The 13,714-nt window shown below is 36.9% G+C and overlaps 1 protein-coding gene across 1 annotated transcript in view; it reads left to right on the top strand.

Moving 5' to 3' along the window:
* N (neurogenic locus Notch protein) overlaps window positions 1-13,714 on the top strand; it is a 233,018-nt gene that overhangs the window by 87,774 nt on the left and 131,530 nt on the right. The window contains exons 3-4 of the mRNA XM_089084343.1: window positions 1,014-1,285; window positions 3,526-3,721. Coding sequence (XP_088940469.1) covers window positions 1,014-1,285; window positions 3,526-3,721 — 468 coding nt within the window. The remainder of the gene's footprint in view (window positions 1-1,013; window positions 1,286-3,525; window positions 3,722-13,714) is intronic.

Genomic DNA, 13,714 nt, shown 5'->3' with positions numbered 1-13,714 from the left:
ATTGATGTTCGTATGATATTATTTTCAGAACACTTTCGGTATGTTTTGAGATTACAATAACATTATCAGTATGATATTCAATTATGTTAACATTATATTAACACTTCATGGATATCATATACGAAGACCCATTTTTGAGTATATTACCGGTATTTATATTTTTTTATACCGTTTTTAATCTCTGCTTTGTTCTCGTCTGGAAGAATATGTGCTTGCTTTCTCATGCCGCTTCACGCGAATACGTCAGACATTGTAAGAAGCGCACGAAGTTTAGATATAAATGCTTGGTGAATTTGCCAATACATATAACAAACCAATCACAAAACCCAGACCCAAGATCTTTTTTTTGACCCCTTCGTGGAAGTCTCCGCAACCGTGGAACCGCAACGCGAGAGATTCCTTTTCGCGAGAATGCATTATATCTCCTCTTGAAACCGTCCATTTCAATCGAAGCATTATCGATCTTTTTATTTCTCTGTTTGATTTTTTTATAATAAAAATTAAAGCGAAAAATGAATATTAGACTTAAGTAGATTAAAAAGTTGAACTTTTTTATTTTCTAAATATTTACCACTAGAATATATGATTTTATAATATAAATAATTTTCGCAAAGATTTTAAAATAAGTCTCTTGCTGAATTAAAATTAATGCGATATTTAGATAGTTAACTAATTTCTTAAAAAGTAATGGGCACCGATACAAAAAATAAAATATGATTAATTTTGTTGGTGGAAATAATAAAGCTTGAGTTCATATTACATTTGTGCAAAAATATCATCTATTTACAAACTAAGAATCGTGTAAATTTTATAACACGAAAAAAATTTAGGCAACTAAAGAAGACAGCAAAATTTTTAAAAATACTTAAAAAAATAAATCAGAATAGAATTATGGTACACAAAATCATGTAATTTTCTTATATAATTGATCCATCGAATCAAATTTATTGTTTATATCAACACGAGGGAAAAATATCGATTTTTTTTTTAATCATAATATAATTCTATTTCAGCTGCACATCGAAATATGTAGGAGAATATTGTCAACACTTGAATCCATGTTATACGGGATCGCGCTGCCAGAACGGGGGTTCGTGCAGAGTACGCGAAGGTATCGGGGGTGGTACCCCATCCTTTACGTGTGCTTGTCCTGTCGGCTTTACCGCCAGCCTGTGCGAGATCCCCATCGAGAACGCCTGCGACTCCTCGCCCTGCCTCAATGGTGCCACGTGCAATCTCAAGTCATTGCATGAGTATGTGTGTACGTGTAGCATTGGATATACAGGTTAGTAACTAATTTCTTTATTCGTGACGATATTGAAAACGCTAATTTTTACTAAATTTGGCTCATAAAAATATAAAAATAATTAGAAAAATAATTGTTGTTTCGAAGATGGAAATTTTTTTGCGATTTGAAGCTCTACGTGTTAAGAATCATTATAAACATCGATAAAAATTAATATTTAATGCGACAACTGATTGCACCGTTATAGTAATCAAAACTAACTTGTTACGATTATCAAAGGTACTGAAAGAAAATTATGCGGATTCTTAAAGGGGAATAATTGCGTAAGTCCGACAATGAATAGGCCGCGCGTTAGTCATCGAATACTTAAATATGCTTATCGATTCGCGTGGGTTGAATAGCAAGGTTAATAGATAGACAGGACGATAACGTGTTGCAATTAACCAGTTCGCATTGTGCTGCGCTGCGCGTCATAAAGAAACGTCGAGATCGAGCCATAACTGTAAATTTGCATCCTCGAGCTAAAAGATATGTGTGTGCGTGCATACATGTCTGTAATATTGGATGACGGGATTTGCATCAATTCTTAACACACAGAAGTCATCGATGTATATTCTTCAATGTAGCCAATTACATCTTGGACTAATTTAATTTTAATATCAAATTTGTGTAAATCGCGGAAGTGATGCTGACGTACGATTATATCTTTTACGACTGTACCTCGGAGTAAAATATCAAAGCACGTGCCGGTATGCTTGACGAATAAATCTAGAAACATCGAGGAACTTTCGAAAGAAAAGCAATGAGAGAAAGAGGCAGAAGAAGGAAGAGAAAAGGCAAGCTGAAGTGTGCGTTTGTAGGATAATTGGCGGAGAACCATGCGGCCTTTTGCTGCGGCGGTACCTTTGGACGAGAGAGGGAGAGAAGGTGCTCAGTACCTTGCCTTTTCAGTGAACTCCCGATAGGTCACGGAGAAGCAATTTACTGATCTTAAGATAATAACTCACTTTTATACATAATCAATATTTATTTTTTAATATATTGATAATTTTTCTGCTTAAAGCATTGGATTGAATTTTATTTAAAAGAAATCTTTTAAAAAGAAGAATTTAGGAGGTGAATAGAAATTATTTTTATAAATATATATGTAAAATTTGTTTTTTTTTTTTTTTTTTAATTCTTATTTCCTTGGCGTATGAGATATGTGATCTTCGACTAGAGTTAATAGAAAAGAGAAATTTTTTAAATATACTTAAATCGTGAATGAGCACCGCTAGAGTTATAGCGATTGCACGGCGCAGGTCGCAGAAGCAAAGACATCTTGACCACGAGAAAACAAGTAGCGACTCCAGTAATTAGTTCCACTAATCAGTAGCCCGCGTAGGAAAGGAAAAGAGAGAGAGACGCTTACCTTAGATACATGCTCGACCGTCTGGGATTACCGCCATCTTAAGGGATATCTCTACTTGTGGACCGAATGATAAATGATAGTCGGCAAGAAAATGCCAAACTAATTTATTCTTATCTTTGTTAGCATCTTTATCTACGTTAAAATTTTATTTTAACGTTTTTGCGCTACAACGTTCTTGCTTTAAAAGATTTAAGTACATTTTATCTAGCAAATAAAAGATTTTCTCATAGAAAATATTTAAGTTTTTAAGTTTCGATTGTTTTTCAAATTTTTAAATATTATGTGTAACTATTTACTAGTATCATAAAATTTCTTGACATTTTAATAAAATACCGTATAATTTATAATATTTAACAAGTGATTATGTGAGTAAATTAAAAGCAAAGTTTTTAATTAATTTCAATACGTTTAATTCTAAAGCTTTGATTTGGTAGTGACTCGAGTTATATAATTTTATCGTTTATGTGCTACTTTTATTATTATAAAATTGTGATTAATATTATTGTTGCTTTATATACATTTGCAACATTAACAATAGGAAAATAATTAAAAATTATTTAAATATTGATTTTATTTATTTTTTTTCTTTTAATTTTTTTTATATTTTTGCGTTTGAGAGAATCAGACTGTTACATTAATCTTGTTTAAATTAAAATCTATGTAGAATGATAAAAAGACATTAAGATTAACTCATTTAAGAAATTAAAAGGTGCAATATAAGAAGCTCGTAATTTTAAATTGAATCATGATTCAAATTATCAATATGACGTTGCAAACTGTGCCGTTTTTCGGCACAGTACATGCATAATGCGAATGTGTGTCGGCGCAAGAGCGTTAAACAACATCGTCTCTTTTTTTTTTTTTTCAGGCGAGCATTGCGAACGACAGGATTACTGTGCCTCGTCACCCTGTCGAAACAGAGCCGAGTGTCGCTCGCTCGAGGACAGCTACATGTGCACGTGTGCACCTGGTTTCACGGGGCTGAATTGCGCGGACGACATCGACGAGTGTGAGAGGAACCCGTGCAAACACGGTACCTGCAAAAATATTCACGGATCTTACAGGTAAGTCGGACATGCTTAACGGTTGCCCTGTTACACATACATATTTTTATCTCCAGAATGATGATTACACGACGTGTGCAGTGGGACGAGTGTTTCGATCGAGATTTAGGAATGTTTTTATAAGTCGAGCCTTTTAAAGCGAGCACTAAAAACACCGCACGTGATTATCGATGGAATGCCGTTCTCGACATATCCCGAGAAACTGAACTTTCTAATTATTTTTTTTTTTTTTTTATATGTCTCCTCTTTCTCTTTTTTACACATACAATATCTCTTTAAATCTCTTATGGAGAATTATGCAGCTTATTAAATATTAATGCGATATTCACTCGACAAGTGGCTTTCCATTTTTAATACGAAAATGTCTCAGTAGGTAAGACTTTAAATTGAGATTCCGTTAAAGTGAATGTATCTGAAATTTATTTGTGAAGATCTCGTTATCGACTCGTCGTCGTGGCTGCAGCTTAATGATAGGAACATAAATATGCGCGATGGAAGAAGCGGCCGGAGAAAGAGATGAGCGGTCTGAAATCGCCGATGTGGTGATTTATATCGAGGCGAGGCCGCAACTCGGCAGCCAGGAATCTCTCATTTGTTCGGGGTTGCGGTACGCGCGTGCATCGCGTGAACGTGCACGGTCACGATCGATCTGCGGATAATCGATTCTACGAGCAATCGGGATCTGCATATGTGGAACGAGGGAGGAAGTAACAACGGGTTCGCAACAAAGATCGCGAACGAATGAGAGCGGCCCGGCGCGCCGCCACTTTCGTGAGGCCCGACCGGCCTCTCAAAAATATCCGTGTTGCATCCAAAGAGATGCATCCCGATGGGGACGAAGGTGGACGTGCCGGTGCGGCGGTGTGTCGTTGGTTGTCTCCTCGTCGTAATTACCAATTGAGCACGGTGCCCTGGAAGGCGAAACGCGTAACCACGCGAGGCAAACGAGGATTCATTCGATCTCATGGTCCATTACTGATTTGTTCCTAATTCGGCGTTTCGTTATATCCAAGATTACCTCCGTTCCGCTCTTGCAAAGTTCCGACGTGCGAATCGCGGCCCGATCGCGAGGCGTCGAAGTGTTCAGGAAGTGGGTATCGTATCAGAGAAAGTTAAATGTCTCGCTAATATGCAATCGTCTCGGAGATCGATCTTTCGAGAATCGATATAAGAGGAAGGATGATTGGGAATATCCAGCTCGCGTGTTTTTCAACACGAGCGTTAAGAAATCTGGCAACGCGAGAGATAATGATGCAACGCTAACGAGATTACTTCTCGGAAACTACCGAAGATAGGAATATGAGAATCAAAGGGTGAAAGATCACAAAAGATGGAAGATTCCGCTTGAAATTCGCACGCGGTGGCACGAGTTCCGGTCGGCGAGGATCAGAAGGTATAACAGAAAGATATAATAGAATTTCAAGGCAAGGAGGAGATCTCTGAAACGAGAGAGAGAGAGAGAGAGAGAGAGAGAGAGAGAGAGAGAGAGAGAGAGAGAGAGAGACAAAAAAAAGGGAAAACAAAATTCACCGCGGAAAAGAAACAAGCTTGCCCAAAAACAGGTTTAAGTGAGGAACTTAAGGCTCGCTCTCTGCGGGACTATAAATCCGCACTTCATTGAGATCGAGTCGAGATTAATCAAAGCCTGAGTTTGAGCTGACTGCTCCGGACCAGATAATGTCGCTGGTCTCTATATTATATTGAATTATATCGGTGCGACGTCGGTCCATTTGCGTGTATGCGAGAAAGTATGCATGTATAAGGACGCTCCGTCTACTTTAAAGTCACTTACCGTGAGTGGCGAGAAAGGGCTTTGTCGGCGCATCGACAACGTTCGTTCCTCAGCTGGTACGGCTCGATATATTCATCTTCGTCCTGTCACTAATTTTCAAAGCCGCGCAAGTGAAAAGTTGCTGCTACAAAATGATAAATGGCAACTGCATTGATCTCGACAGACTTATTTTATAGAATTAAAATACATAACCCTGCGTATCAAATTCAGAGTATCAAGATAGTAATCAGATGATTGAATTGTAACAGAAAATAAAACTTTTAGAATTTGAATGTGGAAATGATTTTTTTTAAATAATTAAATAATTAAATAATTAAATTTATATAAAAATGCATTTTAGTGTCACTATACCTAAGTACGCAAGCTATTTTTTTTCAGTTATACCTTTTCATGTATTTTCTGCATTTAAATTAAATACAAAATTTGAATATGACTGAAAAAAGAAAAAGAAAAGAGAAAAAAAGAAAGAAAATTAAAGATTGGAAAAATGTATTTAAGAGTAACAAATTTATGACATTAAATGTAACATTTAACATTCAAATGCATTTTTATCGATATAAAAAATATAATTAACACATTTTTAAGATAAGTAATATATCTGATACATATAATACAGACAAGAAAGGGGAAAATGTATTGATATCAGAATGAATCAATATCGGTGCAACCCGAGATTTTAGCCTGTACACACTCGAAGATGTGAAGCGGACACTCCGCTGCCGATATTGCACGGCGGCGTGCGAGCAAGCGGGGCCGCAATAACGTTCAATCGGGGCCTAATAAAGACTTTGATGTGGCATACCTGGCCGCCAGGTGGTGTCGGTTGGAGATACTGTGCTATTAAATTGTTACGTAGGATCGGTATACCCGGATACCGTAATACCGCCGCTGTGACGCGAGGGCGAGGAGCGAGAGGATGGACAGGGCGTCATTTCAGGCAAGCGCGAAATTTCAACGTGAAAATAATTAAATGCCGCGACATGCGAATCCGCGGAATCCCATGTCGGGCATCGCTTGTGGACGCTGCCGAGTTGTCGGCACTACCGAGCAGACCGAGATGCTCGTGAAACGCGAGAGAATTTTCCCTCGACCGTGCCGCGACGGCGATCGATCTATGGGTATGCAAGAATGCGAGCGTACGGGTTTTTTTTTATTATACGGACGACTGACTCTTCGCTTCTTTCGTGAATTGCATAACTCGCGCATTTCTTCCCTCATTATCCCTCAGGCGTGACGAGTTAAACTCTCGCGCCTGGAATTCTGCGCGACGCGTACGAATAAAGATATTATTATATACGGAAAAAAAAAATGTTTCCTGCTTTCACGCTATTTTTTGCGAGAACTCCTCTGTTCATGGATCAGTATATGGTAGGATGGTAGGATGAGAGAATAAAAGTAAAAAAAATTTTCGCTTCTAAAATAAAACTAAAACTCGCGTTACATTTAATTATGTGTATCAAGTGAGATGGTTATTTTCACCGGTAACCTGTATAGGGTTCGTAGGTGTAACGCATTCTAATGGTCTTGCCTTTGTCTCGTCCTTCAAATAATAGTGGCAAATTGTTATGTGGTGAAGGAACAAGTGGGTGAGAAAATGGATGGGGGTGGGGACGTCTGCGCGTGTGTTCAGGACAGGATGTGATTTATGAAATAATCTCCCTGAAGTAGAATTTAATTGAGCGGAGGCGAGGCAAAACGAAGACCAGTGGTGTTCCTTAACCTCGGGATGGATTAACGGCGAATCTTGATCAAGCGCGGCCTCCGCAGCAATTTTGGAGCTTGCTGCAACGGGTTGCGAATTGACCCCGAGAGGTCAAATTCCTCGGAGCTCCTAGCTGAAACTTACACCTGGCTTTTTCACAAAACGAGTATTTGGTCAGTACATATCGCAATTATGATTTTAAAAAACTATAATTATCTTTATTTTCGTGTAATTTGTATTTTCATAAAAAAAAAACCACGTTAATTTAATTTTCAAGATGATTTGTTTCTAAATAATTTAGTCGGAAAAATATGAATTAAGCCTAAAAATTTCGTTTGTACGTTGTATATTTACAACGTACGTCTCGATGTTCGTTTTTCTTTGTTTTCTTGCTAATAAAATTATCTAGGCACATCCAAGAAGTATCTCTCAGTCTGTAAGTTTTGAGGAAGGTAACGAAGAGAGCTCCGTTCTCACAACTTTGTCCTCTTTGTTGTCACATGCCGCCATCATGTACGATTCTGAATGTCTAAAAACCGCATGTTATGTGTTGCAACGTATCCGTAAAAGCGGTCTATCCGAGACTATTTTTCACGGGATGGAAACCTAGGTCATGCTCAGGTCGCGAAGCGGGAGTCGTTTCCTTGGATCTCAGAACGATGGAGATGAAAAAATAAGAATCTTGAGCAATTTGAAGAACTCGTTCTACTGATAGCGGCTGATAACTACGTGACTGGCATAGTGATGACAGACATTTTCGGATTTTACCGTGTAACATGTCGCTCTTAGTCGAGTTGTTAAACCGCACCGGTATTATGACGCGATCACGCGTGGCGAAAATGCATAAAATAAAAATCTGATGTATTTTGTATAATGTTATTATTTTTATTTAGCGAAGATAAATAATAGATTCCGTCTTATAAGTTTTGTAATTTAAAAATTAAATTATGATTTTTCCATGATGTGCTGATGTCAGTGTTAAGCTTTAAAATAATAAATAGAAAATCATAAATAGGGATCATTTTAAAAAACTAATAACGAATAGAAAATAATCAGTATTAATCAGTTCTAAATTTTTAAGAGTTCTTACATTTTTTGTAAAAAGCATAATTTTTACAAAAGGATGTTTAATTTTAATCTTTTATATTACAAAATATCATTATGTATCATGCAAAATATTAAATTATTTATAATATATAGATTTATAGAAGATGCAAATTTTATTTTTAATGAACGAGTGTTTTATGTCGAATTTAAAAAGAAAAAAGAGATTTGGATTAAGATATTTTATAAGAAGGACTTGACGAATGTAACTACATAGACAAGACATGAGGGGAAAATTTACAGTGTCTCATATAACGTGCAGCTCCATGAAAAAATTGTGTGTATAAATACACATGTTGTCTCGTATAAAGGTTATATCGCGAGATATCATTCAGTACGATGGGTGTCATCCTATGACGCGCTCATTTTAATCGAAACTCGACAAGAGATGTCGGATTAATTCGCGTAACATTCATGCACGAAATATTATCTTGGTATGAACACACATGTACACAAACACACACGCGCGCGCGCGCACTTGTACATGTACATATTTTGTACATATTTTTAACAAGTACTAAATTTATATCTTATATTTTATTCTGTTTATCATAAACAGCTTTTGATCATTAATGAAATATCGATATTATCATCATACATCTTTTTATTAAATTACACAGGTATATAAATAAAACGGATTAGACGAATGTTGTTATGAATAATTATTTGCACTTATAATTCATATTTTCTGATTTTTCAGATAAAAACAAAATTTAAGATAGTTTTGTTAATAATTTAATATTGATTTTATTTATATCTATTCTTTGCACTAAATGAAATAAAAATGTTTATGGATTAACATAATTTTTTTATCTTGGATTATCAGCCTTTTCATTAGAAAGACAAGATAATTTTAGTAGAATAAACTTGTTATTAGGACTTAGAATGTTATCGTTGCAAAATATAGCGCCAAGATATATATAATCTTAGATATAAAGGGGATTTTGATATCGCTTACCATTTATTGACTTGAAACTCCGACATTTCATGGATTATCATTTGAAATACTATCACGTGATATAAAGATTTTTTATTGATATTCGTAGTCATCATTTTATTCTACATTTTATTCTACAATGCGAAAACATTTGCAGAATATATTAATATATATTCTGCGAACTTATAAATTGAAAATTATTTTAATCAAATTATTTATTATTCGATTTTATAGGGAAATTTAAAACAATCTTATAATCTATAAAATTAAATATAAATCTGATAGAAAAATTAAAAATAATAATTTGTTAAGATATAATAATTTATTTGTTGTTCAAATTTTTTTTTAATTTTTCGCAAAATGTTTATTAATTTCCTATATAATTTATGTACGTGATTACATGATCTTTATTATTTATATTAATGTCAGTGATTGTGATCGAAATACTTTCGTTGATTTCAAAATAGTCATTTAACATTCGAGTTTATCTCTCTGTGCGAAGGACAATTCCGCAATGTCGTGTCACGCATATCTCATGGTCTTAGCAACAGGATGATCGGAATTAAGATTAAGAGGGATCGTCACGCGACTTTGCGTAGCGCTCAAACGTGGCTGCGATTGCATCCCGACGTCGAAATGGATTATGGTCGGCGATGAGCACGCGATTCAACGCATGCACCACCTGCATCCTCCCGCGCATGCCGTCGCGACAAGACGAAGGAATCTCGTAGATCTGGCCGATGACCCATCGAGATAGCGTTTCCAGCGATGTATCTTCGGCAATTTCGTGGAGAAAGAAGAACGCGCCAAGCGCGACAAAGACGCGAGTTATCCGAGAGTCGGGAATAATTAAGAGGATTCCTGGCAAACCTCATTTATCCCGCTAATCGTTTCGGGCAGTCGTCGACAAACGTTTCCGCGTACATTTCTCCTGGGAATTTAAAACGGTATTATTCAGTTAAATCTAGTTTTTTTTTTTTCTTCGACAAGGGTTTTCGAGAATTGTCACTGTTTCTTCATCTTATCGATTTTCAACTTTGAAAATCGATCTCGTATCGATAACGCGAATGGATGATGATTGCAATTATACTCGAGAAAATTATTATTCTCCTCAAAAATTGCATCTCGCAAAATATCCAGATCGATCTACGCATGTAATCTATGATTTATACTTTTTTAATATGTGTTATAATCGAGGATAAGTTTCACATAAGTAGAAACGAATCGAATAATTAACGCCGTCAGTCGAGTGTATCGAGCAAGAGAGATCAAGCTCTCAAGGGTGAATTCTTTCGTCCTCCTTGAGGATTTAATGATATATTCGCAACTGTAATCATTTGTCATCTCATATATATTCATGAACATCGAGAAAACTGTTACGATGCATTACGGATATTCTATTTTTTAATCCAAAGTCGCCTCAAAGTTTTACATACTTTTCTTATTATTAACAGAAATCATATTTTATCTTTAAAAAAAAGAAAAAAATTGTAATAACTTTTTATTATTTCTAAAATCTTAAATCTTTAATTATAATATTTATTTATTATTAATATGTATTTTTACTCCAATTATAGGAACAACTTCCATTTACATTTAAAAGATACAAACGATAGAAAAAAAAAATGTATTTTCTTTCTCCGTTGAATATATAACGTAAAATATCAATCGACAATTGGCATGAAAATTATGGCATAATAGCTTTTTCAATCGTCACGTTACAAAGTCGATACGAGGATGAAATCATCGCCGAGGTGATAATTATTGCTGCGGGAAACCGTTTCTATTGTCGTTACGGTATGTCGGGTATATCGCGCGTCACGATTGACTATTTATAATACAAACTGCATCTCGTAGGTGAGCCTGATAATCGTTCGATCGAGGTCCGCAAGGTCCGCTAGACTATTCCAATCGACGATGCGTGTCCGACGCTTCCACATCGAGTGTGTGAAAACGGAAGCGCGCACGCGTCGCCTCAATGGAAAATGCAAATTGCACATGACGACGAGCGGCGAGAGAGATATAATAGCGAGACGCTTGCGCAAGAAGTAAAAGTATCTCGCGATACATGTGCGCGCAGGCTGGAGAATCATCGCTTGGCGTCTTGTCATACAGCGTGCCCCATTGCTAATGCGCGTTCATCAAGACGTGTGAATTTGATTACGTGTGAATGAGATTGCAGCGCCGAGATATCTCAATTCTGCCGGGAAAGAAATTCTTGCACCGTAATTCTCGCTATCTGTTTCTAATTTATCTGTCCACCATATGCGCGTCTATTGACCTTTATTTTACAAAACGCCTTCGTACGGCGTTATCGAAGATAGATCTATCTTTGTAATTTCAGTGACAAAAATTCACATTATTATTATTATTATTATTATTATTACATTTTATAATTACATTAAAATACTACATTATAAGTACATTGACATAATAATCAAAAGTACAGTACATTTTAATTATTAAAAATCATTTTATATATGATAATAATAATATATAAACGATTATGTTTTATAGTAGACATAAGACTCTATTCTTTTTTAGGAAAAATTACTAAATTCCGATTAAAATAAAAATAAAATACAAGCTGTATTTCTGAACGCATTTCTTAACTTACTGCATCTCAAACATAAGAACGAGACGAAATTTGATTTTGTAATAACATACAACGTTGGCGAGGCGACGTAATGATTATCGAGTTCGACCAATTTAGACAATTAGGACGGTGGGAAACCGCGACGCGGGGTGTGAGCGCGTTCCATTAAGCCGTATTAATCCGGCGTTATGCTTCTTACTTTTGCGATGCATCCGTTTACGTCACTCGGTCGGACACACGATACGCACGACATGGAATTAATTGTCGCTCAAGCGACAATTATCGAATTAATCGACGCAAATTGAGGATTCTCGCCGAAAGACCGCGGTATAGCGGACGCATTGATCTAGATCTCGGCTTTGCTGTTTTATGCACCAGTTCTTCTTACAACACGATTTGTCCGCGGAGGACATTAAACGCAAAGGTAATTGTCAATAGCAACAACGCGAAATGGATAATCGTAAACTTACGAACGCGCGTAAAATTAAGTAAAAAGTCTTGACCGAAACGAGGCGCATATAAATGCGTAACAGACGTAGCAATAAAATAAAACGTGTCGTAAAGAACGATTGCCGGTATGTTCGATTTACGTAAAAGCCCGTTGCGGTAGTGGCACATTAAATGCGAGCGTTATTGTGTAATCAACTGGGTTGCATGGAAAAAAAAAAAAAATCTAAATTCAGCTCGTGCAGGATTCATTCGTATTCACGAGGATTGCACACGTCACGAGGATTCGCTCGGGAAACGAAGAGGCATTCTTTTTTTATGTTTAATCACGATGGCAAGCACAAGTCGTTTCCCTGTGATTTTCATCGACATTCACGAACATTTATGTAACGTCCATAACGGGGGGAGCAATACTTCCCGTTATATTTTGCCGCGAATAATGCGCAATCTTTAACCGGAATAAATCTCGGTTTGTTAATCGTGAATCACGATAGCAGGTTCGACCATTTATTTCCAGAAACTAAGCCGCAATTATTCATATGTTTACGGACGCTGTCAAAACTCGCTCGTTTACGTTTCTACAATGGAGAAAGCGAAGGCGTTACATAAATCATCGAGATACATACATTGCGTGGATCAAACCCGATTCGCTTTGATTATAGCATTAACAATATTAAAGAAATATATATTTATTGCACAAATGCCTCGTTTTCATGCTAGAGAGCGTTTCGGCGGTAAAAAATAATTAATGTAAATAATAATAACGCGGAAGGAAAAGGTTCGTGCATATGTTGCATATGTCATCGCTTTATCAGTTCTTTAGATCACTCGAGTGGTGTCAATAACGGACGCGAGAAGGTACAAGGAAGCAGATGTCGGCGCGATTCCACTGCAATTCCTCGTTACGCGAAGCGTCCATAATCAAATATCGTGCGTCAGTGAAAAAGAGGACGTTATTAACCGAAGGATACTTAATATTCCATCGGGGGATCTTTTCATCGTGGAATTTGATGGAGCGTCGTAAAGATGATCGGAAACGAGCACGGTCAGAGATGTATTCGGCATTCTCTCCTTCTTCATCGTTCGTCACGACGGGCCTGGCTCGTCTCGCGAATCCAATCTTTTCTTCACGCTCCAATTTGATGTCAATTAAATTGGCGGCGGCAGCGCCAAGTTAAATCGCACCACGCGGACCCGTATCAATTTTCGGTGCGGCTAATGACAAAACGTCGTGACAGCGACCACCGGCGATCGGCAACAGACAGACCGTAAGGCCGGTGAGCGAGCATGCGAGACCCCAGCCAGATTTTCGCTGGCGGACTTTCGATTAATCCCGACTCCTCCCATCCTCTCTTTCTCTCATCCCTCTTTTTTCATCGCTCGTTTGCCGCTCGCAAAGTCGAGGAAGAAACGCG

Source organism: Pogonomyrmex barbatus, unplaced genomic scaffold (assembly GCF_055798465.1).
Source record: "Pogonomyrmex barbatus isolate J1 unplaced genomic scaffold, ASM5579846v1 scaffold8, whole genome shotgun sequence".
NCBI lineage: Eukaryota > Metazoa > Arthropoda > Insecta > Hymenoptera > Formicidae > Pogonomyrmex > Pogonomyrmex barbatus.
This window is presented reverse-complemented; position numbering and strand designations above follow the sequence as displayed.